This window comes from Amblyomma mixtum, chromosome 9, assembly GCF_055824585.1.
Source record: "Amblyomma mixtum isolate Tamu chromosome 9, ASM5582458v1, whole genome shotgun sequence".
NCBI classification, from domain to species: domain Eukaryota; kingdom Metazoa; phylum Arthropoda; class Arachnida; order Ixodida; family Ixodidae; genus Amblyomma; species Amblyomma mixtum.
Genome location: NC_143020.1, coordinates 18941515 through 18966656, shown reverse-complemented (window position 1 = coordinate 18966656; position 25142 = coordinate 18941515). Strand labels below are relative to the sequence as shown.

Here is a 25142-nt window from a genome sequence, read left to right as displayed (position 1 = left end):
GAACCCCAGGTGATCGAAATTTCCGGAGCCCTTCACTACGGCGTCTCTCATTGCCTGAGTCGCTTTGGGACGTTAAACCCCATCAACCATAAACCTTTTCTAGTTCTGTGACAGTGAATGCGAGTTCCCTTGGCGGTGGTGGAGCACTCCCTCTTGATCTGTGAGAAGAGGCGGATTTAGCCAGAATTTTAAAGGAGTGGTGCCGTCACTTCTTGAATGGCCAAGCTGCGTTTGGCTGTCTTTAGTGTGGTTTGAGACAATGCCAGTTAACCCTGGACGTTTCGTTTACACTCTGATGGCATCGGCGAAATGGAGTGATGCTTCTTGCCCCAATTAATTCAGAAAGCGGATGAAGGAGCACAGATGCACAGCGCGCTGTGTGGTTCAGTTTAACACAAGTTGTGTTGGCTGTGGCGATAGCCTAGTGGTCTCTTTGAGCGGCCCTTAAAGGAGATCTGTTTGCACAGCCATGGGTTCGACTCCCATTCTTGGATATTGATTCAGTTTATTTTTTCTTTTTTTCATGGTTTGACCTCTACCTCAGATGAAGGTGATTGATTGATGATTGATTACAAACATCTTTATTTCTTCAGTGTTCTCAGAACATGTGGGTGGGCCGCCTAGTCCGGTAGTCCACTGGCTGCTGCTGCTGCGCTGGCCCTCCCCACCAGCCAGTGCTGACGGTCAGGATCATCGCTGAGCAGAATAGCCTCCCACTGCTCCTCCGAGGGGTTGGGAATGGGGTCAACTAAGGGATTATATTGGCATGCCCACACCATATGGTAGACGTTAGCTACCACTCCACAATGTGGACACTGCGGAGAGTATAGTGTAGGGTACCAATGGTGTAATTTAGCTGGTGTTGGGTATGGGTTGGTTTGTAGTCTCCTAAGGGTGTTCTCTTCTAACTTATTGAGTGATTTGTGTGGTGTTGGGTACTCCTTTCTGGCTGTTCTGTATGGCGCGAGATTGTCAGCATACACTGCTAAACCTATCAGGTCACGGCACCCTTCATGCTCATCAGGGGGAGACGCCCGGTATAGAAGAGCTCGGGCATGCCTGTGGGCGGCTTCGTTTCCTCCTGGTAGTTGCAGGTGACCGGGAAACCAGATGACTGAGACTTGGTTGGGTGGATGCTTAGTCAGCAATGACAACCCTGACTTATGAATTAATCCGTAATTGAAGTTGCGACAGGCGTTCTGGGAATCAGTGAGCACAACGGCGTTGGGGTTAGATGCTACAGCTAATGCAATAGCTGCCTCCTCTGCGTGAGTGGGGTTAGATGTTTTCACCGAGGCGCAGTTCACCATCGACCCTGAAGGCGTTGAGACTACAATAGTCATGACTCCATTCTGTGGTCCTGCTGCGTCCACGTAAAGGGTGTTAGTCTGCTTGTCCCATTTCTTCTGCAGGGCTTCCCCTCTTGCTTTTCTCCTCTCGATGTTATGCGGGAAATTTACACGGTCCGCGATTGAAGCCTGAGGTCTCATAGTGAAGCTTTGGCTTCAAAACATGACTGCAGCCATGGCCACCTCCAGCACAACACGAATGAAGTGACTGCCTGTGGAAGATGTGGAGGACTGGGATCTGGGGTTATGCTCTTTGCCGCATGTCCCCTCTCTCGTGTAGCTCGTACAGAATTGCTCGTTGATTCACGGGGCGATCTTTGAGCTGCACAAACCACTGAGTGATGGCCCTTTCAATTTTCTGGAGGCCAGATTATCTCACATCCAAATTTCATCACATAGGAGAGCGTCTGAGTAGTGACAAGCACATGGCACGTGGCAGTTTATTGTATGGCATTAAAAACTTCTGACTTGAATGGTATTTTGCGATTCGCAAGCTTAACGAAGGTTTGCTGTGACAGGGGCACTTTGATAGTTTGCCTTTCTGCAGCAAAGCAGAAAGTATCTGCATCAAGTCAGAGACGAAACGGGCACTCTGGAATCTGTGCACTTACTGTCTCTGGAACAAAGCTGTCTCTGGAACAAAGCCTGCTTGTGAATTCAGTCAGCTGGACCAGTGTTCAAAGACATTACTTTTAATTTATTTCACTTCTGATGCAGACTTGGGGGTCGGATGCTGGCTGTTATCACCTGTAAAGTCTACTGGGTTACATGAGGCAGTCTGCAAGCTACGCGGAGTGTTCAGGACACTGCTTCTTCTTATGGCATAGTTAAGCAGTGTAAGAAGGAAGCTAGTTTAATCCCACCATTAGCAATCGCCTGTCTAGTTTTTGTACATTGGCCGACCAAGTTCACAAACATTCTTGGCTTGATCTTTTATGGGAATGTTGTATAGTAAGCGCTGCATCATGTGGTGTGGAATCTGACCTTGTTTTAGGAAATGATGTTATGTCATCGTGAATGCCTTTATTTAGCAAATTACGGCTTGCCCTACGGTTTTTTGTTTTGACCGCGTCTCCCCTCCTTTGGTGCCGCAGTGTCCATCGACGGTGTGGAGTGGACGGGCGTCAAGTTCTTCCAGCTGAGCGCCCAGTGGCAGACACACATCAAATACTTTCCCGTCGGCCTCTACGTCGCCCCCGAGCCCGGCCACTGACCGTCTCCCCTCGTCCCCGTATTTATTGACTAGCCTATTTATTGCCCAGTGTGTGCTCTTAGTGTTGATTGTTCCCACCTGGTCTGCCGTTGTGTGTTTTGTACAGACATCGTCGTCGTTTCCCCGGACCCAGTGAGCGGCCGTCCAGTGTGCTGCGCTGTTGCGGGCAGTGTAGTTTGGGGCACGTCCACCACGCCGCCGACTGACGAGGCTCGGACGCACAAGGCGTGCAGCTACGCACTAGCGGTTGAATAAAATGATTGTGTACATTACTGGCTGGTCCCACTCGCTTACTGGACGACGCTGACGGTGGTTTCCAGCGCACAGCTACTGGCAAGTGTCTTTGAGATTTACGTTTGTGAGAATCTTGGATGGACACCACTACTGCCGAGCAGCTGTTTGCTGCCCTGACCACTTAAAAATTTGTGTGTGTGTGTGTGGGGGGGGGGGGAGGCTTGTTTAACGCAGTGTAAGATGGGCACGCTTCCGGGCCTTGTCCGACGGCCGATTGGTGTTGACCAGACTAGTGGTTGTGTGCATGTGTGCCTAAGCAGGGTCTTGTGATCTGCGGTGGAAATACACACCCCATGCCAAAAATAACCTGGCAACGGGGTTTGCTTCTCGGCCATATGTGGAGCACTTACGGCATTCCTACAGACCAAACTATTCCGAAAGATGGGGACTAGGGCTCTCCTTGCCCTGTGCACAAAAAGCCACCATAAGTTTTCTCTACACAGCCGAGGAGCAAAGCGCGTTGATCATTTAGTTTTGGCAAAGACAGTACGTAGCTGAGGTTACAGTGCAGTAGAAATAGGGACAGTACAAAAGGGGCAGCCTTCACATGGGGTCATGGGCGTCCCGAAGGTGGGAGGTAGCTGCCCCCCCCCCCTGGAATCTGATATCTTTTATGGACTAGCGGAAAGCAGCTGCTTAGCTTGATTAGCACGCTTAGGTCCCGCATATCCGTATGAAACGCCCTGTAGGATTGTGAGCAAACTTTGTAAGTTACACACGATGATTTAGACACCGCTGCTGACGAAGCCGTCATCGTGGTTGGTCCACAGAAGAGTCGTCACATCGTGGGAACCGATTATGCAATGTGGAAACCAACGACAACACGATGGAATCGTATATCACTGTGATCGCCACAACATGGTCGTCGCAACCCTGCAAGGAACGGGTTGCACCGTGGCTTTGCCGACCGCTCTGTGCGACAATTTTGCACAGCGCCACGCACGTCGGGACGAAGCAACAACGAGCTAGAGCTTATATGCCTTGGCGAAGCGACAGCAGGATCGCCTTCCCAAGCAGCAGGCGAAAACCGAGAAGTGATAAACATCTTTACAGTGGCGTCTGAGCCATTATGACGTCCTTGGACGCTCGGCCGCGCAGAAGGCATCACGCAGGAGAACCAGTGATCATTCGAAGTTGACGTTGATCACCTGGTCACCGTCCGGGGCCAGAAAAAAGTAGAGCCAAAGAAATGAAATCAAGATGCCGAGGAAACGAGTGAACAAATGTGTGTTTACTGAAAACGCCGTTTACAATTAAGGTTTACTGATAGCAGAGCACACGCCACGCGCACACAAAGATAAAAAAAAATGTCTTCTAATGTCCCCGTAATAGCGAGGTAAGGAATTGCCGGGCCACATCACTGTCATATTTGCTAGCGCTTGTTTCCACACGAGAACAGAGTAACACATACGCACAGGACAGACGTTAGCGTCTGTCGACGCACGCACATACAAAAGCAAGACGGCAATGAATTGTAATGTCCCCGTAATAGCTAGGTAAGCAACTACCAGGCCACATCTTTGAGCCATATTTGCTAGCGCTTGTTTCGACACGAGGACAGAGTAACACATACGCACAGGACAGACGCTAGCGTCTGTCCTGTGCGTGTGTAACGGCCGCCGCGGCCGGGATAGAACTTGCCTCTTTCGGGTCAGCAACCGAACCATCGAGCCACCGCAGCGGCTTATGTGTCGAAACAAGCGCTAGCGAATGATTAGAAGCTATCCCAAATTTCTGCTTTAATACACATCACTTGACTTCGGTACGGCGCGATGGCACGCCAGCAGCCATCCAGTGGGCCCGCGAGCTGCGGAAACGACTGTTTGTGCCGCGAGCGTTCCGGCCTACCCTCGGCGGGGCCCGCCAAGCCACGTCGTGAATACGCCGTTCGAAAACGCGACCGTCAACGGCCTAGGACGCTTCCATCCCAGAAACTCGCAGCTTGGTCACGTGAACAGGGCGTTCGAAAACGCAACCGTCAACAAGCAGTCTTCCTCCAGCAGCGGAAGAGCGCGGCTGGTCGGGGAGCCAGTATGTAGTACATACCTTCCAAGGGCCTGGGCCCTCTTCTTTTTTGGGTCAACAGTTCCTAACCTTCACCGATATAGTCCGCAGCCAGTACCTTGCAACACGTTGGAGACGACCGCCGCACTCACGACACGAGCGAAGACACCACGCTTTCACGTCCAGGGGCACACGGAGCCCGGATTTTCCCCACAGTGCCACCAGGTGTTTCTGCAACGATGCCGCACCTCACAATTCGTCGAACGCGGCAGCGCACTGTTGTTCGGCAGGCCCCACTGGCTTCCATAAATGCTCTTGCCTTGTTGGCGTCGAACGCGACATTGTTGTTCGGCAGACCCCACTGGCTTCCATGAATGCTCGTCACGAACTGTGCTAGCTTGTTGACGTCGAACGCGACATTGTTGTTCGGCAGACCCCCCTGGCTTCCATGAATGCTCGTCACGAATTGTGCTAGCAAGCTTGTTGACGTCGAACGCGACATTGTTGTTCGGCAGACCCCACTGGCTTCCATGAATGCTCGTCACGAACTGTGCTAGCTTGTTGACGTCGAACGCGACATTGTTGTTCGGCAGACCCCACTGGCTTCCATGAATGCTCGTCACGAGCTGCGCTAGCTTGTTGACGTCGAACGCGACATTGTTGTTCGGCAGACCCCCCTGGCTTCCATGAATGCTCGTCACGAATTGTGCTAGCAAGCTTGTTGACGTCGAACGCGACATTGTTGTTCGGCAGACCCCACTGGCTTCCATGAATGCTCGTCACGAACTGTGCTAGCTTGTTGACGTCGAACGCGACATTGTTGTTCGGCAGACCCCACTGGCTTCCATGAATGCTCGTCACGAGCTGCGCTAGCTTGTTGACGTCGAACGCGACATTGTTGTTCGGCAGACCCTACTGGCTTCCATGAATGCTCGTCACGAACTGCGCTAGCTTGTTGACGTCGAACGCGACATTGTTGTTCGGCAGACCCCACTGGCTTCCATGAATGCTCGTCACGAACTGCGCTAGCTTGTTGACGTCGAACGCGACATTGTTGTTCGGCAGACCCCACTGGCTTCCATGAATGCTCGTCACGAACTGTGCTAGCTTGTTGACGTCGAACGCGACATTGTTGTTCGGCAGACCCCACTGGCTTCCATGAATGCTCGTCACAAACTGCGCTAGCTTGTTGACGTCGAACGCGACATTGTTGTTCGGCACATGAATGCTCGTCACGAACTGTGCTAGCTTGTTGACGTCGAACGCGGCAGCGCATTGTTCGGCAGACCTCACTGGCTTCTATCGATGCTCGTCACGAACTGTGCTGCCTTGTTGAGGAGGCCCTAGTTGCGCTCCTTGGCATCGTCCATGGCTACATTAGCCTGCTCCACGTATTTCCAGGCAGAATAGCTGATACTTATTCTTGACAGGAAGTCATTCGTGGTCACCGTCTTGTGAAGGACGCCGAGGACTGCGTTCGACATGCTCAAGATGTGCAACCTCAACCAAGCTTCTCTTCCAGTGGGAAACCAGCACAGAAAGTGCCTCAGCAGTCTTGAAGGTCAATCGAGAGGTGACCACCGAATTCCTCATGCGTGGGTTAAGCGACGGCGTCAAAGACCTCAGTGAAAAGTGGGGCCGTCTCCTCGTTTTCATGATAAGCCCTGTGCACGTCCAACTGAAATCTCTGGAGGCACCCACATGCCTTGAGTGCGGTGCAGAGCGCACCGATGAGAGCTCCTGGTGTGTTGCCCTTATCGGTACTGCCGCCACCCTCGTGGTCTGTACAGAGAGCGCAGTGAACGTTTCAAGGCTAGTGAGTTAACCACGGGGGCGTCTGAACGCCCGACGTGAGCAGACGTGTGTTTTCGGCTCCGCCGGTTTTCGGCTAAGGCCGCGACCCAAATCATCCCCGACAAACTGGCATCTATTGATCCGAAACCTCGAGCGGAACAACTGGATACCATCGACGTGTGCTCTTAGTATTGATTGTTCCCACCTGGTCTGCCGTTGTGTTTTGTACAGACGTCGTCGTTTCCCCGGACCAAGTGAGCGGCCGTCCAGTGTGCTGCGCTGTTGCGGGCAGTGTAGTTTGGGGCACGTCCACCACACCGCCGACTGACGAGGCTGGGACGCACAAGGCGTGCAGCTATACGCACTAGCGGTTGAATAAAATGATTGTGTACTGTACATTGCTGGCTGGTCCGATCGACTCGCTTACTGGAGACGATGGCGGTGGTTCCCGGTGCACAGCTACTGGCAAGTGTCTTTTAAATTTACGTTCGTGAGAATCCTGGCTCGACATCACTGCTGCCGAGTGTGTGTGTACGTGTGTGTGTGTGTGGGGGGGGGGGAGAGCTTGTTTAACGCAGTGTAAGATGCGCACGCTTCCGGGCCTTGTCCGACAGCCCATTGGTACTGACCAGACTAATGCATATGTGCCTACGCAGGGTCTTGTGATATGTGGCGAGAGACGCGGAAAACCGAACCCGCGTCTTTCGGGTCAGGCGACGAGCGCCGTAACCACTGAGCCACCGCGGCGGGGCCATTTGAAGTTGACGTTGATCAGCTGGTCGCCGTCCGGGGACAGAAAAAATCAGGGGGCACTTTGGCTCTCTAAAGTGCTGCAAGGCGAAAGCGTTTCCTGGCGCACTGATTGTTTTTATTTCCTTTTTTATTTTTCATATTTCGTTTTTTTTATTTTTGCTCCTTTCCTTATTTTTATTGCTTTTTATTTTTATTTTCATATCTTATTTCTATTTTGTTTCTATTTCTGTTTATTTTTTATTTTTATTCTGCGTTTTCTTGAATTTATTCCTTTTATTTTATTTATCAAACCTATGCATTCACAAGATGCGCCTTTATTCATGCTAGAACCTTGAGCCTTCGTGGCGGTGGAGTGGTAGCGTCTCCGCTTCAAATGCCAAAGGCCCTGGTTCGAAGCAGTGACGCCGAAAGGCTGACAAATCTGCCGACACGGCTGCCGACGCGTCTGTCGACACTGCTAACGACAGCATGAGGCATTGAATTGGCTTTCGCCTTAAAAATCTCTGCCCCGTAACCGAGAGTAGAGGAAGCATGAAATGTTTCCGGGCATAACACGAAGCGTACGCGGACACGAGACGCAGGCCTGACAAGAATGTATATGCAGCGCGTTCGATTGGTTTGGTTTGGTTTATTGGGGTTTAACGTCCCAAAGCAACTCAGGCTATGAGGGACGCCGTAGTGAAGGGCTCCGGAAATTTCGACCACCTGCGGTTCTTCAACGTGCGCTGACATCGCACAGCACGCGGGCGTCTAGAATTTCGCCTCCATCGAAATTCAGCCGCCGCGGCCCGGATCGAACCCGTGTCTTTCGGGCCAGCAGCCGAGCGCCGTAACCACTGAGCCACCGCGGTGGGGCGCAGCGCGTTCGAAACTGTCTAAAGTGCGTAGAGACGAAAGCGTTTTCCGCACAACTTTGCCTATGTGACACTGGTGACGTCACCACTGGATTACGTCACACATAATTGATGACGAAGTAAATACTAATTAACTGCTAATGACGCTTAAGCTTCGCCTTTAGGAGTGGAACGCGACACGTATTGTAGCGCTGCCAGGCAGCCCACAGAACGCCACCACCCGTTCGGCGCAATGCCTTGCCCTTTGAACGCGACGCTTTTTGAGGAAAGGAAATGGCACAGTAATTCTCTGTCATCTCGGTGGACACCCGAACCGCACCGTACAGGAAGGGAGGAACGCCACCACTCATCCGGCGCGACCTCACGCCGAGACCGAGAGCCAACATCCGGACACTGAACTCCAGTGGCTCCACTCATCCGGGCACCGTACGAGATTTAACGAGACTCTCTAAGCCCTCCTACAGGACCGGCATACAAGTGCCGGTAGCTTCGCGCCGAGCGGGGGAGGTGGTGACGAAGCGCGCCTACGGCCGCTATCTGTTTTTTCAGCTAGCGTCCGCTTAGGCGGACGCGGTTGTTGCTGCGACGCGCGTCTTTCTTTCCTTTTTCTCTTTCCTCTGATCTAACTCTCCTCTATCTGCACGTGGCAGCGGTGGTGGCTCGGCGGCAGCCAGTTGGCAGGCCCGTGCACTTTCCTTTTCATTCTTCTCTCAGTCACAACACACGAACGGGTGGTAGCGTTCCTCCCTTCCTTTCCTCAAAAAGCGTCGCGTTCAAAGGGCAAGGCATCGCGCCGAACGGGTGGTGGCGTTCCGTGGACTCCCTGGCAGCGCTACAATACGTGTCGCGTTCCACTCCTAAAGGCGAAGCTTAAGCGTCATTAATTGGCAGTTAATTAGTATTTAGTTTACTTTGTCTTCAGTTATGTGTGACGTAATCCAGTGGTGACGTCACCAGTGTCACATAGGCAAAGTGGTGCGGAAAACGCTTTCGCCTCTACGCACTTTAGACAGTTTCGAACGCGCTGCATATACATTCGCGTCAGGCCTGCGTCTCGTCGTGTCCGCGTACGCTTCGTGTTATGCCCGTAAACATTTCATGCTTACTCTACTCTCAGTTATGCTTGCTAGGGCTTGTTTCAACACGAGGACAAAGTAACACACACAGGACAGACGCGTCTGTCCTGTGCGTATGTTACTCTGGTTGGCTTGGTTTATGGGGTTTTAACGTCCCAAAGCGACTCAGGCTATAAGTGACGCCGTTGTGAAGGGCTCCGGAAACTTAGACCACCTGGGGTTCTTTAACGTGCACTGACATAGTACAGTACTAGGGCCTGTAGAATTTCGCCTCCATGAAATTTGACCGCCGCGGCCGGGATCGAACCCGCGTCTTTCGGGTGAGCAGCTGAGCACCATAACCACCTAGCCACCGCGGCGGCTTGTGTGTTACTGTGTCCTCGTGTCGAAACAAGCGCTAGCAGATATGATTGCGATTGATTTCCAACTAGCCCAAATTTCCACTTTAATACACATCACTCAGCTTCGGTACTGCGCGATGGCACACCTGCAGTCAACAGAGTCCATCCAGCTGTGTGCTGCCCCTTATAAAAATGGTCTATAGACTTTCTATAGACTTTTTATAGACTCTATAGCCATCCTATAGACTTTTCCTTTTGTCTATAGACAGTCTATAGAAAATCTATGGACTAAAGTCTATAGCTGCTTCAATTTCCTTTTGTCTATAGACGGTCTATAGACTCTCTATAGACTAAGGTCTATAGCTGCCTCAATTTCCTTTCGTCTATAGACTGTCTATAGACCCTCTATAGACTAAGATCTATAGTTGCCTCAATTTCCTTTCGTCTATAGACTGTCTATAGACTCTCTATAGACTAAGGTCTATAGCTGTCTCAATTTCCTTTTGTCTATAGACTGTCTATAGACACTTTATAGACTGAAGTCTATAGCTGTCTCAATTTCTTTTTGTCTATAGACTGTCTATAGACACTTTATAGACTAAAGTCTATAGCTGCCTCAATTTCCTTTTTTCTATAGACGGTCTATAGACTGTCTATAGACTGAAGTCTATAACTACCTCCATTTCCTTTCATCTATAGACGGTCTATAGACTCGCTATAGCCTAAGGTCTATAGCCGCCTCAATTTCCTTTTTTCTATAGACGGTCTATAGACTGTCTATAGACTGAAGTCTATAACTACCTCCATTTCCTTTCATCTATAGACGGTCTATAGACTCGCTATAGCCTAAGGTCTATAGCCGCCTCAATTTCCTTTTGTCTATAGACTGTCTATAGACTAAAGTCTATAACTGCTTCAATTTCCTTTCGTCTATAGACGGTCTATAGACTCGCTATAGACTAAGGTCTATAGCTGCCTCAATTTTCTTTTGTCTATAGACTCTCTATAGACTAAAGTCTATAACTGCTTCAATTTCCTTTCGTCTATAGACGGTCTATAGACTAAGGTCTATAGCTGCTACAATAGCCTTTCGTCTATAGACGGTCTATAGACTCTCTATAGACCAAGGTCTATAGCGGCCTCAATTTATTTTCGTCTATAGACGGTCTATAGAATCTCTATAGCCTACGGTCTATAGCTGCTTCAATTTCCTTTTGTCTATAGACGGTCTATAGACTCTCTATAGACTACAGTCTACAACTACCTCAATTTCCTTTCGTCTATAGACTGTACACTATAGATAGTCTACTGCCTATAGACCAGTCTATAACAATCGTAATTTTATCTAACAATGTTCGATACACTGACTTTCGACTAAGTCCAGAACAATGTCAATTTCTTTTTGCACTGCATGTTGAGGGGACCTGCATCTAGTGACCGCAACCATGTCGGGAGTCCCCCACCTCCTTCGCTATTACGAAAATTAAGAAGTATTGCGTAAGGCCATTACAACACCCTCCTGCATATTGTTTTCAGGAGCCTTGACAAGCTCCTTTTCGTTATAGTACAATTAGATATTTAGTGCTAACAAGTAAGCCGAGGAAACGCAGCCGTTCTTGAAGTAAGGGCGCCCGCAAACTGTACTACGTCAAACGAATACGCTTTCCCTTAAAGGAATCGCTCTACACAATTCCATTCCATCTTTCGATCATTACTGTCCAACGCGCTGAAATCAGAAACATTTCATCAACGGTTCTACATTTCTCTTTAAAACGTCCTGAAAATAAAAGGGGAAATACGGGTGTGAGAATTCAAGGAAGCGCCCAACCCTTAGAAACATCTTAGATTAATCTCGAAGAGCCTGGTCCTCTGTGCGATTAACATCTGCCATTTCTACCTTTGCAGTTTGTATTCACGTGAATAAGTGCTGCGACGCAACAATCACAAAGCCAGTATTTTTTCGTTCCTACCCTTGCACCTGTTGCTTCGGAGCCGATGACACGCTGATGTGGCGCATATCAGTTTTCTAAACACGAACACATCCAAAAAAGACGTTATGCTATGCAACCTTATAATTATTATTTGAGAATTGTACCACATACTATTCGGTGGGAGATGCGACGCGTATACCGACAAGAAGTTAGATTTCGGTTCTGTTTTCACGAAAACAATAAGATTTTTAGAGGGTAAGCGAAGAATTTAAGCTTATAAACCAGTTGCCTTCTGTGGACTTGGATATCAGATCAAGCTGCACACGGCAAGAGTGCGAGCGATAAAGATACAACCGTGAAATGGGTTTCTGTTTCACGTTTTACCCATTTTACCGCGAGACGGCGGAAAATCATTCGGGCTGCAAACAACACTGTGCATGGCTGCATCAATGGCGTTGGCGTGTGTTTCGCGGATTACGTTTTCTTCAAAATCCAGCTTCATCGCCCGCTTACGGTAAGTCTACACGTTTATATTTTATTCATTTGGTCTCCTAAACCACTCTAAGCAGAGCTGTGTGTGCAGAACAGATTATGTGCGCCTATCTTCGTTTCTAAGGCGGAAGCCATGGGGTTCTCGACTAATGCCGCTTATCTCTGTCCCGCTGTCTTTACTAACGCTCGGAAAGGCAGTCTGTGCGATGCCCTTGATACGCCGCTCCTCGCGAGCTGTCTACTAGATTTTTCGTGTTTCAAAGTAGATGCGCGGCCAGAAATGTCGTTTAGCCTGTGAATGACGGCCGAAATGGAACTGTGTGTTAGTTAGCGCCGTGTGAGCTCAATTTACTTTGCACCTCCGAAAACGTACTTACATACAGTCTCGTTCAGTGGTGGATTACATTTATTTTCTTATCTTTGTGTTATCGCCTGTCCGGACCATGGAGTGCTGTTCTTTTTGAGGTGTGCATTGCTTGCTACGTATGGACGCTCACTCGGTGCGCGTCGTGGACGCCGACGTTTCAGCAAAGATGTCTTGTAACGCTATAGACTGGAGCGCGAGACGTTTGTCAAAGTTGTATTCAAGCGGCGCTGGAGGAATGCTTGTAGTCTGATGGGTGAATAAAATTCGTTGCCGGCGCGAATGGCCGGCGTGCTCAAACACCGCGAAGAACCCACGAGCTCCATCCCATCTCCCCTTCGTTGCACACGTATGGATTCGTCCGTGTCTGTCATCAGAGCCGTTGGCCACCGCCGCTGGCTTGCGGGCACTTCATTTTGAAAGCTGGGTAAAGGTCGGCTCGACAAGAGGTGGCTTACATTTCGTTCCGAGTGGTTCGTTCATGAATCCCGCTCACGCGTGCACATATTTCTAGAATACCATTTGCGCGAGAGGCAAAGTATGTGTTTCTGATTTCAGACTGCTACGTTACGAAAGCGCCGATGTTACTCGCCGCTTATATGCGCCTAAAATTAAATGAAGCTCTCGTGTTATTATAGCTGCGCCTGTTGAAGGAGTTAATTGTTTCATTGAAATACTTCCTACTTTGAGCACGTTCAATGCTTTCGCTGATTTTTCTAGCAGCGTTGGGTTAGGCTGCCTTAAGGGAAGAAACACCTCTTTACTGCGCTGTTGGAGCTGCACTTGAAGGAAAAACTAAGTGAATTTCAGACGGTATTTTATCGTGACAGTAATTTGCTGTCTCAATCTCGCGACTGCTTTTGAAACGGCGCAGCTGCAGCCTCTGTGTGCTGTATTAGTTTTCTGAATAATGAGCGCGGCATGGAAGCGCTGCAACCCGCTTGTTTCTAAGAGCGCGCGCAGATGTATGAGTATGCTGTTCCGTCTTTGTGCTTCAAGTTATAGGTGCAAATCTGTGGTGAACTGGTTGCTTCTGCCTGCTGGTTTTGTATAGCTTGTGCCCGTTTGGGTATCGGCTTACGTACACTCGGCCAAATCTTTAACTGGCTTAGGTGTTGCATCGCTAAATGCACCTTGTAAAAAGGTGCCTTTTGGCTACACTGCTGGCATATTCATGTTGTAATTTGACGCGTGAGATGGCATTTCATAGTTTCTTTTTGTTAATATAATGTTTGAGTGGAGTACTTGCATGTTTAGGTCAAAGTTATCAGAAATATTCGTCGTCTGCCGCTACGAAGAGCCGAAACAAGCGGAATACGCAGCCATGGTTCTGGTGGCGCATTTGCACTAATCTGGGTAAACGACTTGTCCGCCATGAAAGGAGGGGTACTTTACCCAGAGGATGAGGCCATATGGACCAGATCCATTGCTGCGTATGCCGCTTGTTTCAGCTGTTCGTAGTGGCAGACGAATGTTTCTGATAACGTTGATCTAAACACGCAAGTACTGCACTCAAACATTATATGAACAAAAAGGAACCACGAAATGACATTTCACTCGTTAAATTACAGCATGAATATGCCAGCAGTGTAGCCGAAAGGCACCTTTTTTACAAGGTGCATTTAGCGATGCAACACCCGAGCCAGTTAAAATTTGGCCGGGTGTACCAGGCTTAATTCATGCAGGGTATTCTGAAGCGCTTCTTCTATAGCGGTTATAAGAATAAATGCTGCAATATCTCCTTTTTGGATCCCTGTGTAAGGTGCACTGAATCTGTATTTTATGGAGGTGGCATTCTTAACAGCTCCTTGTGAGTCAATGCAGATATGTGGCACAATTGTTCGAAGTCTTCTGTTACAAATAGTGTAAAAGGGTTGCCATAAAGAGGTCAGTATTCGCTGTAACAGTATTGCCATACAGAAATCAGTATCAGTACTGGATTCAGAGTTAGAGTGCTCCAGGGATTAGGGGTCTTTGTTACAATGTTTTATGACGACACTTACAATCTGTCGTGTATTTACTGAAATGATTGAGCCCTCGTGATAGCTCAGTGGCTATCGTGGCGACCTGAAAGATTTCGATTCCGGCCTAGGCGGTCGCATTTTAATAGAGGCAAGATGGTAAAGGCCTGTGTACTCTGCACAGGTGACCGAAATTATTCCCCAGCCTTTCACTTCAGCGTCTCGTAGCCTGTGTCGCCTTGGGTCTTTGAACCCCATAAAACCAAACCAAAAGATCAAGACTGCCTTTCTAGAATGGCATAGCCAGGATATGCCTTGCATTGTAAAGCACATGTGTAGAGATGGAATGGGAATTTTTTTTTCAGTTCCTCTTATATTATTTTTTTTCTTTGTGCTGTACAGGTGAACATGCCCTGATGATTTACTGCAGACAACGGGCCACAAGAATGCTTCTGAGGAAACTAGCCGGACTGTTACTTTCAACTTTTATGTTACTCTGGTGCAGTTTTATGGTGCATGTATTGCATATTCCCAGCCTGGATAGCTTGGAAATAAACTAAATTTGTAAGTATATTGATTGTTTCATGTGTGAACTCTGTCTGGTGACCTTTTTCAATTATTGTAGACAGTCTATAGGCAGTCTATAGATAATGGTCTACTAATAGTTTAGTAGACAGAGGTCTATAGACTGTCTATAAACAAAGGTCTATAGCACTGCCACGCCACACACCTATGGAATGTCTATAGACAGTCTATAGACATATGTCTACTGGACCAGTAGACTTTTGTCTGTAGACTGTCTATAGACAGTAATCTACAGGAAGTCTATGGCCATAAGTCTATAGGTCGTCTATAGACAAGTGTCTATAGACGGTCTATAGACAGCTCTATAGGAAATGTATGGCCATAAGTCTATAGATCGTCTATAGACTGTCTATAGACCTGTGTCTATAGACTTCCTATAGACCTATAGACTTTCAGTAGACATTTGTCTATAGACTGTCTATAGACAAAAGTCTACTAAAAGTGTATGGCCATAAATCTATAGACTGTCTATAGACCAGTCTAAAGGATTTGTCTATAGACAGTCTATAGACTTCATAGACTAAAGTCTATAGACACTCTATGGACTGTCTATAGAAATTTTTATAAGGGGCCGTCGTCCTCTGTTGCGTTGCTACTGGCCTGCGGGCCCGCGAGCTCCGGAAACTACTGTTTGTGCCGCGAGCGTTGTGTCCTACCCTCGGCGGCGCTGCAGGGTACCACACTCGTCGTGAACACCTTTCGGGACACCCCCCACCCCTGCCGCTTGGTCACGTGAACACGGCGTTCAAAAACGCTACCTTTCCTTCCGAGAACCAGCAGCTTGGTCACGTGAACACGGCGTTCGAAAACGCGACCGTCAACGGCCAAGAACGCTTCATTCCGAGAACACGGCGTTCGAAAACGCGACAGTCAACGGCCAAGAACGCTTCATTCCGAGAACACGGCGTTCGAAAACGCGACCGTCAACGGCCAAGAACGCTTCATTCCGAGAACGCGGCGTTCGAAAACGCGACCGTCAACGGCCAAGAACGCTTCATTCCGAGAACACGGCGTTCGAAAACGCGACAGTCAACGGACAAGCAGTCTTACTCCAGCAGCGGAAGAGAGCGGCTGCTCGGAGAGCTAGTCTGTACCTTCTAAGGGCCTGGGGCCCTCTTTTCTTTTCCCCAGCCCGTACCTTGCAACACGTCGGAGACAACCGCCGCACGCACGACACGAGCGAAGACCATGTAGTTGTCCTGCACACCACGCCTTCACGTCCAGGGACACACGGAGCCCGGATTTTTCCCACAGTGCCACCAGGTGTTCCCGCAACCACGCAATTCGTCGAAGGCAGCAGCGCACTGTTGTTCGGCAGACCCCACTGGCTTCCATCGATGCTCGTCACGAACTGTCCTGCCTTGTTGAGGAGGCCCTAGCTGCGCTCCTTAGCATCGTCGATGGCCGCACTAGCCTGCACCACGTCTTTCCAGGCGGAATAGCTGACACATCCTTGACAGGAAGACATTCGTGGTCACCGTCTTGTGAAGCACGCCGAGGACAGCGTTCGACATGTTGGCCATGCGCAAGATGTGCAGCTCAACCAAGCTTCTCCTGCACTGGGAAACCAGGACAGACAGCGCCTCAGCAGTCTTGTAGGTCAATCGAGAAGTGACCAGCGAAAGCTTCCTCATGCGTTGGTTAAGAGACGGCGTCAAAGAGCTCAGTGAAAAGTGGTGCCGTCACCTAGTTTTCATGATGAGCCCTGTGCACGTCCAACTGGAATCTCTGGAGGCACCCACATGCCTTGAGTGCGGTGCAGAGCGCACCGATAAGAGCTCCCGGTGTGTTGCCCTCATCGGTACTGCCGCCATCCTTGTAGTCGATGTACAGAGAACGCAGTGAATTATTCAAGGCGAGCTAGTTATACACGGCTAAAGGGACTTCGGCAGACCTTCCATGGCATATATCCTCACCGTTGCAGCGCGTCATACGGCCTGTGCCAAGGCTGGCGACACGAGGCTTGCTGTTCTACAAACAGGCGAAACTGAACACGTCTAGGACACTCCAGCCAGAGCAGCTCAAGGATGGCATTTCCTTGCTGCATAATAAGCGACCTGCTGCTGATTTCCGGCAGAACGATGTCCTCAGGGTGGTGTTGACAGGAAGTGCCGAGGATAACTTGCTGAGAATTTCTCCTTCAAGGGAACAATTACGCAGGTTGAGATTCTCGCAAGTGCCGTTCGCAGATAGCACTTCGGCAATATACGTCGATCCACTGATATCAAAAATGCAGTTGAGCAGTGACAATGTCTGCACTGAGCAATGCCCTGTCAAGAAGTGTGCCAGTCAGTGCCTCTGCCATTGTGCCATCAATGGACGTTTCTTCAAGTGGCAGATGCTGAAGTAATAGAGATCTGTCAAACAATGAAGGCACTCTTCCTCCGCTCGCAAAGTTGAAGTGCTTGCAGCTCATGGCAGCTTCGCATAGGGCCACTAAGTACAGCTTCTGAATCACTGTGCTGCTCCAGAAGAGGTCTGCCATGAGTCCAAGGAGGATGGAGTCGCAGGTGGAAGACGTTTTGCTGTCCTGGAGGGTTAATTCTTTCAGTCGCTTACATGAGACTAATGCCAGGAGCAGGACGCCGGAAGATTTCTGGAGACAGTTTCCAACCAACTTGACGCTGTGGAGAGTGGATGCGTTTCCCCTCAGAACTTCGGCCACCTTGGGTGCAAGAGCGTCGCTGACATGGATGTTGATGAGGTCTAGGCTGCGTAGGCATTGCGGTGGCCCAAAGGCTTGGAGGTAACCGCTTCCAGGATGAAGTCCGCGGCAGGGATGCAGTACAATGCATTTCAGGTTTGGCGCCGGTCCAATGAGGATAGACGACAAGCGGTCAATGTGGACTTGGTCGTGCACCTGGACTTCATGGATGCAACGGTGTTGTCTAGGCAGCCAAGTGCCACAAAGTTCGGCGCATGTATAAAAAAAAAAAAATTGGAGGTGCTTAAGCTTTGTCTTTAAGAGTGGGACGCGGGAGAGTGTTGCAGCGTTGCCAAGGGGTCCAGGAACGCCATCGCCCGTTCGGCGCGACGCCTTGCCTGAAGAAAACGAAACGACGCCTGTCATATCTCGGTGGACACCCGAACCACGCGTTAAGGGAAAGAAAATGAAATTGAAATTGCTTTTAAGGAAACGACGATCACTGATATTTCAGTGGACACCCTAACCGTGTTAAGGAAAGGAAACGACGCCTGTCTGTCGGAGTATCTGCTCAATGCTGACGGAGAGGACGTAGCCTTGAGTGAGCTAAGTGATGCTTCTTCACTTGATAGCCAGCGGTGGCGCCACACAAGAAATATCTCGAAGCCAGTCTCCGCGCCTGACCAATGGGGACGCACGCCCGGCGCAAGAAGAAGGAAATCTCTCAGATGATACTGTGTGTATGTGCGCGCCTTGCTTGGCGCGAAGAAGGAACAGACGTGGAGCGCGCCTATATATGAAGGGCGTTCACCCGTCCGCTTGGGGAGGTGGTGACGAATCGCGGCTGCGGCCGCTTATCTGTTTTTTCAGCTAGCGTCCGCTCCGGCGGACGCGGTTGTTGCTGCGACGCGCGTCTTTTCTTTTCTTTCGCTGTTTCCTCTTATCTTGTAGCAAGAGCTCGCATAAAATGTTTTACAATCAATCAATCCTCTTATCTTTTAACTCTCCTCTATCTGCACGTGGCAGCGGTGGTGGCTTGGCTGGAGCCAGTTGGCAGGCCCGTGCAATTTCCTTTTCATTCTTCTCCCAGTCGCAACAACAACAACGTCCGCTTCGGCGGACGCGGTTGTTGCTGCGACGCGCGTCTTTCCTTTCCTGTGATCTTTTAACTCTCCTCTATCTGCACGTGGCAGCGGTGGCGGCTTGGCTCGAGCCAGTAGGCAGGCCCATGCAATTTCCTTTTCATTCTTCGCTCAGTCGCAACAACAGCTGTCTGCCAGCCCGAGCTGCCGTTCAAGCTTCAGAGAAGCGCGCCCGCTCGACTCCAGGGTAAACACCACTCGCCCAGCCACGGACCAGGGAGACAGAGCGCGCCAGTCTGCGGGACGGTAGCGTCGTGAACCTCTGGTCGTCGGACTGTCACAGTGCCCGGTGAACAAGTTGTGCCTTATTTGTTGGCTTCTATTTTGTGTTAGTGCACTTAAGGTGCAATAATTCCTTTGTATTGTGATCTCTCACGAGTGCACGAGTTGCATTGTATTGGAAATCACTTTGTAGGTGCTCGTACAAGTCATTGTGATAATCCTGTGTATCGTCTCTTTGCTGTATAAACTTTGTTTTGTTTGTGAACCTTTGTCTCCGACCCATTCTCTGGCTTGCGACTGGCGAAAGTTGGGCACCAAACGACCAAACCGTCTGTATTGGTAGCTGGTCTCTGGCAGAGCTTGCCACGCTGAGTCGGGGGCATCTCCTTTGTGACCGAGACTACTACCCACACTCGCTCTAACGGTGTCGAAACGCGCGCTAAAGTGCGCGAAGTGGTGACATCGGGCTATGGGGAAGGCACCGGCGTTTAGGGGAAGGCACCGGCGTTTACATTGCCGCAACCAACGTCGCTAGCCCCGTAGTCACTCACCCCTGTCATATTAGCGCGGACAGAGTTCTCCCGGCTCAAACTCCGTCAAGACCCGTCGCGCCGCCCGCAATGCTCTGTTCCAGAGTCTAGCTGGTCGATGAGCCCGCATCCCGGGAACGCGCCTACCAACCAGGTGCGCTCGGTGCTAAGGCCCCGTAGCAAACGCGCGATGGCTCCTGCGCGAAGGGTAGTGGCGCTCGTCGTCGCTCATGCTGGCATTCGTGGTTAAACTAGCCCGAAAAATACCTTTTGGTGCCTTAATATCAGAGGAAATTCTGTTTCCACACGAGCGATACAAGCCACGCTTGGACGAAGCTTCGGTACTCGTGCGGCCATGCTTCAAGCGTAGGCGGTCATTCCGGGAAGATAACCCTTGCTTTTTGCCGATTTACGGATCTTCAGAAGCGTCGGAACCGGTTCCGCCGATAGCGCACGACCTGATAAACCGCGGCGGCGTGCGGAAAAGCAGCCGAGGAAACGAAGCCTAGCGCTGCGAAAGCGCACGAGAACCACAAATGGTGATGTTGGTTGGTTGGTTGGCCTCAAGTAGAATGGCACATACCCACTACGGGGGAGTGGCCAAGACACAGGCGGTGAACTGTTGGAATGATTAGGAGCTTTAGATCAAAAGGAGAATTAATAGGGTATAGGCTGACAGATTGGACGACGCAACGAAAGGGGTCCTGTTAGCTGGGAGATCAAAGATAGGACGACGGCTTTATGTGCAAATTTGAATGCAACATATGGAATGGTTCAATTTTGTATTGACTGAAAGAGAGTTGACGATGAGTTGAAGAGTTGATGATGATGATTAGTTGACAGTGAAAGTATGAAGAAGAGGAAATGCAGAATGGCTGTAAAAGATGGGAAAAGGAGAAAAAAAATTTGGCTGTGGTTTAACTACTGCTGAATCTGGTAGAGAGCGAAAACTATGGCGTATCGGGCAACTGTACGCGGCTTGGCGTCTGTAACGTTGAGTGCGTTCCGGACACTAGATAGGCAGCGCGCTCACCCTGCCACCCTGGCATGTGTTAATGGTTGATCGTGTGTTTGCTCACCGAATGAACGCTGCTACCTATTCCTGCAGTGCCGCGTGTCTGCAACAATATTGTCAGCGTTAACGCATGCAGCCCACATCCCTCTTTCATCGCCCCACGTAGTACCTATAAACGTGACTCAGGCATCCGCTGACCCAGGGAGGCAGTTATGCTCACTTCCTTTCCTTAAAATTATCGGAGTCTAAAACGTCAACGCCAATGCCAATGAACACAATGAACGTCGACGGCCCATGGCTTCAGTGCCGTGTTTCTGGCACAACGTTGTCAATGCCAACGTATGCAGCGCACGTCTGTCACATCCGCACACGTCATGAAGTGCCCGCACTGTGGCTGTATGTGTCGTGCTCACCTGTACCACCTAGCTTGGCATTGTTCAGAATTCCGCAAGGGACGCGATGACCTCATCGCCAAGCATGGTTTCCCCATCGATGGCGAGGAATTTCGTGCATTGACCAGAGCCAGAGCGAGCGGCATCTGGGAAGATATTCGCAAATATGCTAAGTGGCCTCTACAAAGCAGTGTAAAGCATGGCTGGACCACCCATGCCGGGTCAGGAAGGTTGACCAATAGCTTGACCGCAATCTTGTCTTTGCCCGGCGCGGTACCCCGTCTCATTTTAGCAAGAGCCGCCCGCAGATCGTGGAGCTGGAACGGATGATCCAGAGCGGGATTATTTCTGCCTGCATAGAGATATTCCTGTCCATTGGGGTCTTGGACTTGACACAGATACTGATCCCGTAGAGTCTGTGCAAGCTCGTCCGTATTGCCTTTGATGTTATGAATTGCTCATTGCAGATGTTTCTGTGCTTCTGCGGGTCTGAGTTGGATCTATGAGGCTGCGGAATAGCCTCGAAGTATTGCGACTAGACATTTGTCTAGCAGCCAAGTTACAGTGATTAACCCAGTTGGAGTCGGCGAGCTGGGCAGCACACTCAGCCGCCTTTTGTGTGAGGTCATGAATCCCCAAGCGGAGTTTCTTGTTATGTTTCTGACGACGCCACCTCTTAATGAGGCTGCGCCGCGCTTCCCAAAGATGGAGGTAGTTGTCCACATCCGTAAGCTTATCTGTGAGTTGTATTTGCTTCTCATGCTTGTGTAGCGTTTGGAGAATGATGTGCGCCCAGAAGGAGTAGTTGTTTTGGATCATACTGTATGGGGGCAGGGATTGACGGAAAGCCGTCCAGTCCGGTAGGCGGGCCTACGCTATGGGGCGGTGTAGGGGGTGAATATAGATGATAGAGTTGATGATGTACTGGTCACTACCAAGGGTATGCTCGGTGTTGATCCAGTCTGCGTGTCTTATGTTGCGGGTGGGGGTAAGATCGGGACAAGTCTCCTGAATTACGGAGTTACCTGCACGTGTTGGATGGACGGGGTCAGTATGGAGAGTAATTCCCAGCGTGGAGATTAGTTCCTCAAGCTTTCCGCCATGCGACTCTTCCTTGGGATAGCCCCACAACTGACTGGCGGCATTGAAATCTCCCACTGTCAGAAGGGAGAGAGAGAGACTCTTTAATGAAATACAGAGAATTTAGCCGGCGTTTAGATTACGCTGGCAAGCTCCTCTGCGTAGGGAGGGGAATTTGGGAGATAAAGACAGAAGGAGAGCAGCGTGGAAGAGGTAAAAAAGACGAAGATGAAATGCGGCCATGAAATGGGTACTAAGGATGCAATGGTGAGTATGGATGTCCGACAAATGGGCTGACGAAGTTCACTGCATGAAGAATGCATGAAGGTAACGTGCAAGTGAATTTATAGCTTATCGAGATGTCCAATGTCTTTTAAATATGTAAATAGAAAGTTCATTGCAAGTCTCTGTTGCCTGAAGCAGGCTAAGGTACCTAAAACTTTGTCCATCGTTAGGGGCACTGGGCAGAGCTTCTGCATGCAATGTTCATAGTACGCACGCTCATTAGCATACGCAGGGCACTCAAGCAGGATATGTTCCACAGTTTCTATTGAGGCACAGTTGTCACAGTGCGGACTGTTCATTTGTCTAAAACGCTATCGCAAGCCGTTTGTATATGCAGCATTCAGACGAATTCGGTGATAAAGTGTTTCCAGATGTCGGCTGGTGTCTCCAAGAAATCATCGAGTGAGGTAGGAAATGGGGCTAGGGTCGTCTCCCTCACCTCTCGGCCCCCTTCCTCCCTCTCCCCCGAAATCGTAGAGAAGGGGGTCGCGACCTTCTGCGTTAAACGCTTTGCTAAAGATGTCCGAGAACGTAATGTTCTTAACTTTAGGGGGGCAGTATATATTTAAGATATGTACGGGTGGGTCAGTGCGACGCAGGGTGAGGACTGTCACCATCACGCACGAATAAGATAAAGTTCGAGATCTACCTCCTGCGCGGTAAAGCATTCGTGGACAAGAAGACAGGTGGACGGGTCCCGTTGGAAAGTGTTGTAACGCGATAGCCTCATTGCAGCCTCAGGTTCCTGGAGTGCGTCTAAAGCTGGCGTGTGCTCAAAAATATCTAGATATAATCTAAAGTTAGCTATTTTTTTACAGTCTTTGAAACCGTGGCAGTTCCACTGTATGAGAGAGAAAGCCTGATGTTTTGGGGGCATGCTGGGTGACCACCCAGCATCCCCGCTTCCCGCTTCCATGTAAAATTTTGGGTTGAATTGGGCAAGACTCTGCAGCTACGCTCCCAGGCCCTGAACTGGGAGGGGCTCCGCAGAATCTTCGGCGAATACGCTCAGGTCAGCATTTCGCATAAATTTTTATGGTCGGTTAACGTCCTTTAGCGGACTAGGCCTACGGACGAAGGGTGGGCCAGACTCGTTAATCCATGTTTTAATGTTACTGGTGACCGCAGTGGTCACGTTCTGAGGGTTGTTTTCCAGGATCTTACCAAAGTTGGAAAACTGGTATACCAACTTGGCTAGGTGTTTTCTACAGTCGTTATGCGGCTGTCCATCATGTTCTTCTGAGGGCCCTCGCACATAGGCTCGGGTCCCTGAGGGCGCACCACTGGACCTCCCGGCGACGACGGTGGGGAAAGCGATTCTGCGTGTGCAGAGCGTAAAATTTTGTTTTCAGCAGATAGCTGAGCTACCTGCGTGCGAAGCGCCGCCATTTCGCGGCGCATCTCTACGATTTTGGGGGAGAGGGAGGAAGGGGGCCGAGAGGTGGGGGAGGCGACCTTAGCCCAGTTGCCTACTTTGCTCGATGATTTCTTGGAAACATCAGCCGCTGATGGGCCGCTGCCTCCGAGCTCTGGGAAGACCCCGGCCTGGAAAGCAGGAGCACCCTGGTCCTGTGAAATCTTGACAACGTTTTCGGTGACTTTGGGGGTGGAGGGGGCGTCTTCGAATTTGCTGGCGCGCGCTTGGCGACGCCGAGCGGCAGCATGCCATTAGTCGCCGCGCCACCAGCCTTGCCGCCGGAAGCACCTCCTGGCACGGTGTCCAGCGACTTGGGAGGACGTGTTGCTGGGGGCCCCTTGGAGCTCGTCCGGTGGGGACTCCTTGAGCTTTCTGGAGCCGGCGAAATTTGCCTTTGCAGGTCTGCGAGTCCGTCAGGTGGGCTTCCCCGCAGACCATGCACGGAGGCTTCCACTGGTGGGGCGCCATGCCGCCGACGGCAGTCGTCCCTACGTTTTGGCCGCAATGGCCGCAGCGTTCCTCTACCGGGCGGGGACAGTTGGCCACCCGGTGTCCGATGGTTCCACACCGGTAACAAGCAGGAATGGTGCGCTTGTACTCACGCACCGCTGTCACCGTTGATTTGTACAGGACAAAGCGCGACACAGGTGACCAGCGCAGTAGAGGATTTTCCGAGCTTGCGGACGGCGGCGGTGTCTACGTCGCGCCAGACGATTCTGTCGCGGAGAGTAGCCGAGGTCTTCCGCTCGTTAACGGTGATGACTCCCCGGCACACCTCGCCGTTGAGTTTCGCGTGGCCAATAAGAGGGAGCGAACCCTCATTTGACTTCAGGCTGAATTTCCGGGCCAGCTTGTTGGCCGTTGCGACGTCTTTGGTAGCGCAGAAAAAGATTCTTGTACCAGGGGCCAGATAGTGAGGGCTTTAACCGCCTTGGCGCCGACATAGGCAAGCCTCTGTATGTACTAGCCTAACTTCTCGTCGCGCTCCGTTATCACGTGTGTTTGGTACTTCAGGCTTTATTACTAATACCATCGTTTTAGTTTATCACAGTTTATCACAACACGTAAAGCCACAAACACCACAGATGTAGACACCGCTCTCGACAATGCCATCGCAGAGGCTCGTCGCCATTTAGAGGAACTCACTAAGCGTCGAGAACAACGACGCTCACATCCACCTCGAAGAAACATAACGAACGAGCCACCCCCTCACGAAGCATCTCCAAACAGCACTAAGCCACATAACGACGCCGAGGTCCCATCAAATGTGCACTCCCCGGCAGTGGAGAAAGTAATGGCGCTCATGCAGCAGTTGACCACCCTGATAGTTGAAACTCTTCGGCCTCGCGATGGCTAGTGCATCATCTGTGGTGGTGCAATGGAACTGCCGTGGCTTTGCTAATA

General features: G+C 50.4%; 1 protein-coding gene, 1 long non-coding RNA gene and 1 pseudogene across 4 annotated transcripts in view; 2 read left to right on the top strand and 1 right to left on the bottom strand.

Moving 5' to 3' along the window:
* KrT95D (phosphofurin acidic cluster sorting protein KrT95D) overlaps positions 1-2834 on the top strand; it is an 87274-nt gene extending 84440 nt beyond the window's left edge. For all 3 annotated transcript variants that reach the window (XM_089561980.1, XM_089561979.1, XM_089561978.1), the window contains one exon: positions 2444-2834. In XM_089561980.1, the coding sequence (XP_089418106.1) occupies positions 2444-2562 (119 nt within the window). In that variant the 3' untranslated portion in view covers positions 2563-2834. The remainder of the gene's footprint in view (positions 1-2443) is intronic.
* A 1828-nt stretch (positions 2835-4662) lies between these two features.
* Positions 4663-7050, top strand: LOC149328429 (uncharacterized). Its single transcript, XR_016285804.1, has 2 exons — positions 4663-6433; positions 6886-7050. It is a non-coding gene; the product is annotated as an uncharacterized LOC149328429 (long non-coding RNA).
* A 16465-nt stretch (positions 7051-23515) lies between these two features.
* Positions 23516-24682, bottom strand: LOC149328428 (uncharacterized; annotated as a pseudogene).
* Positions 24683-25142: the final 460 nt, after the last annotated feature.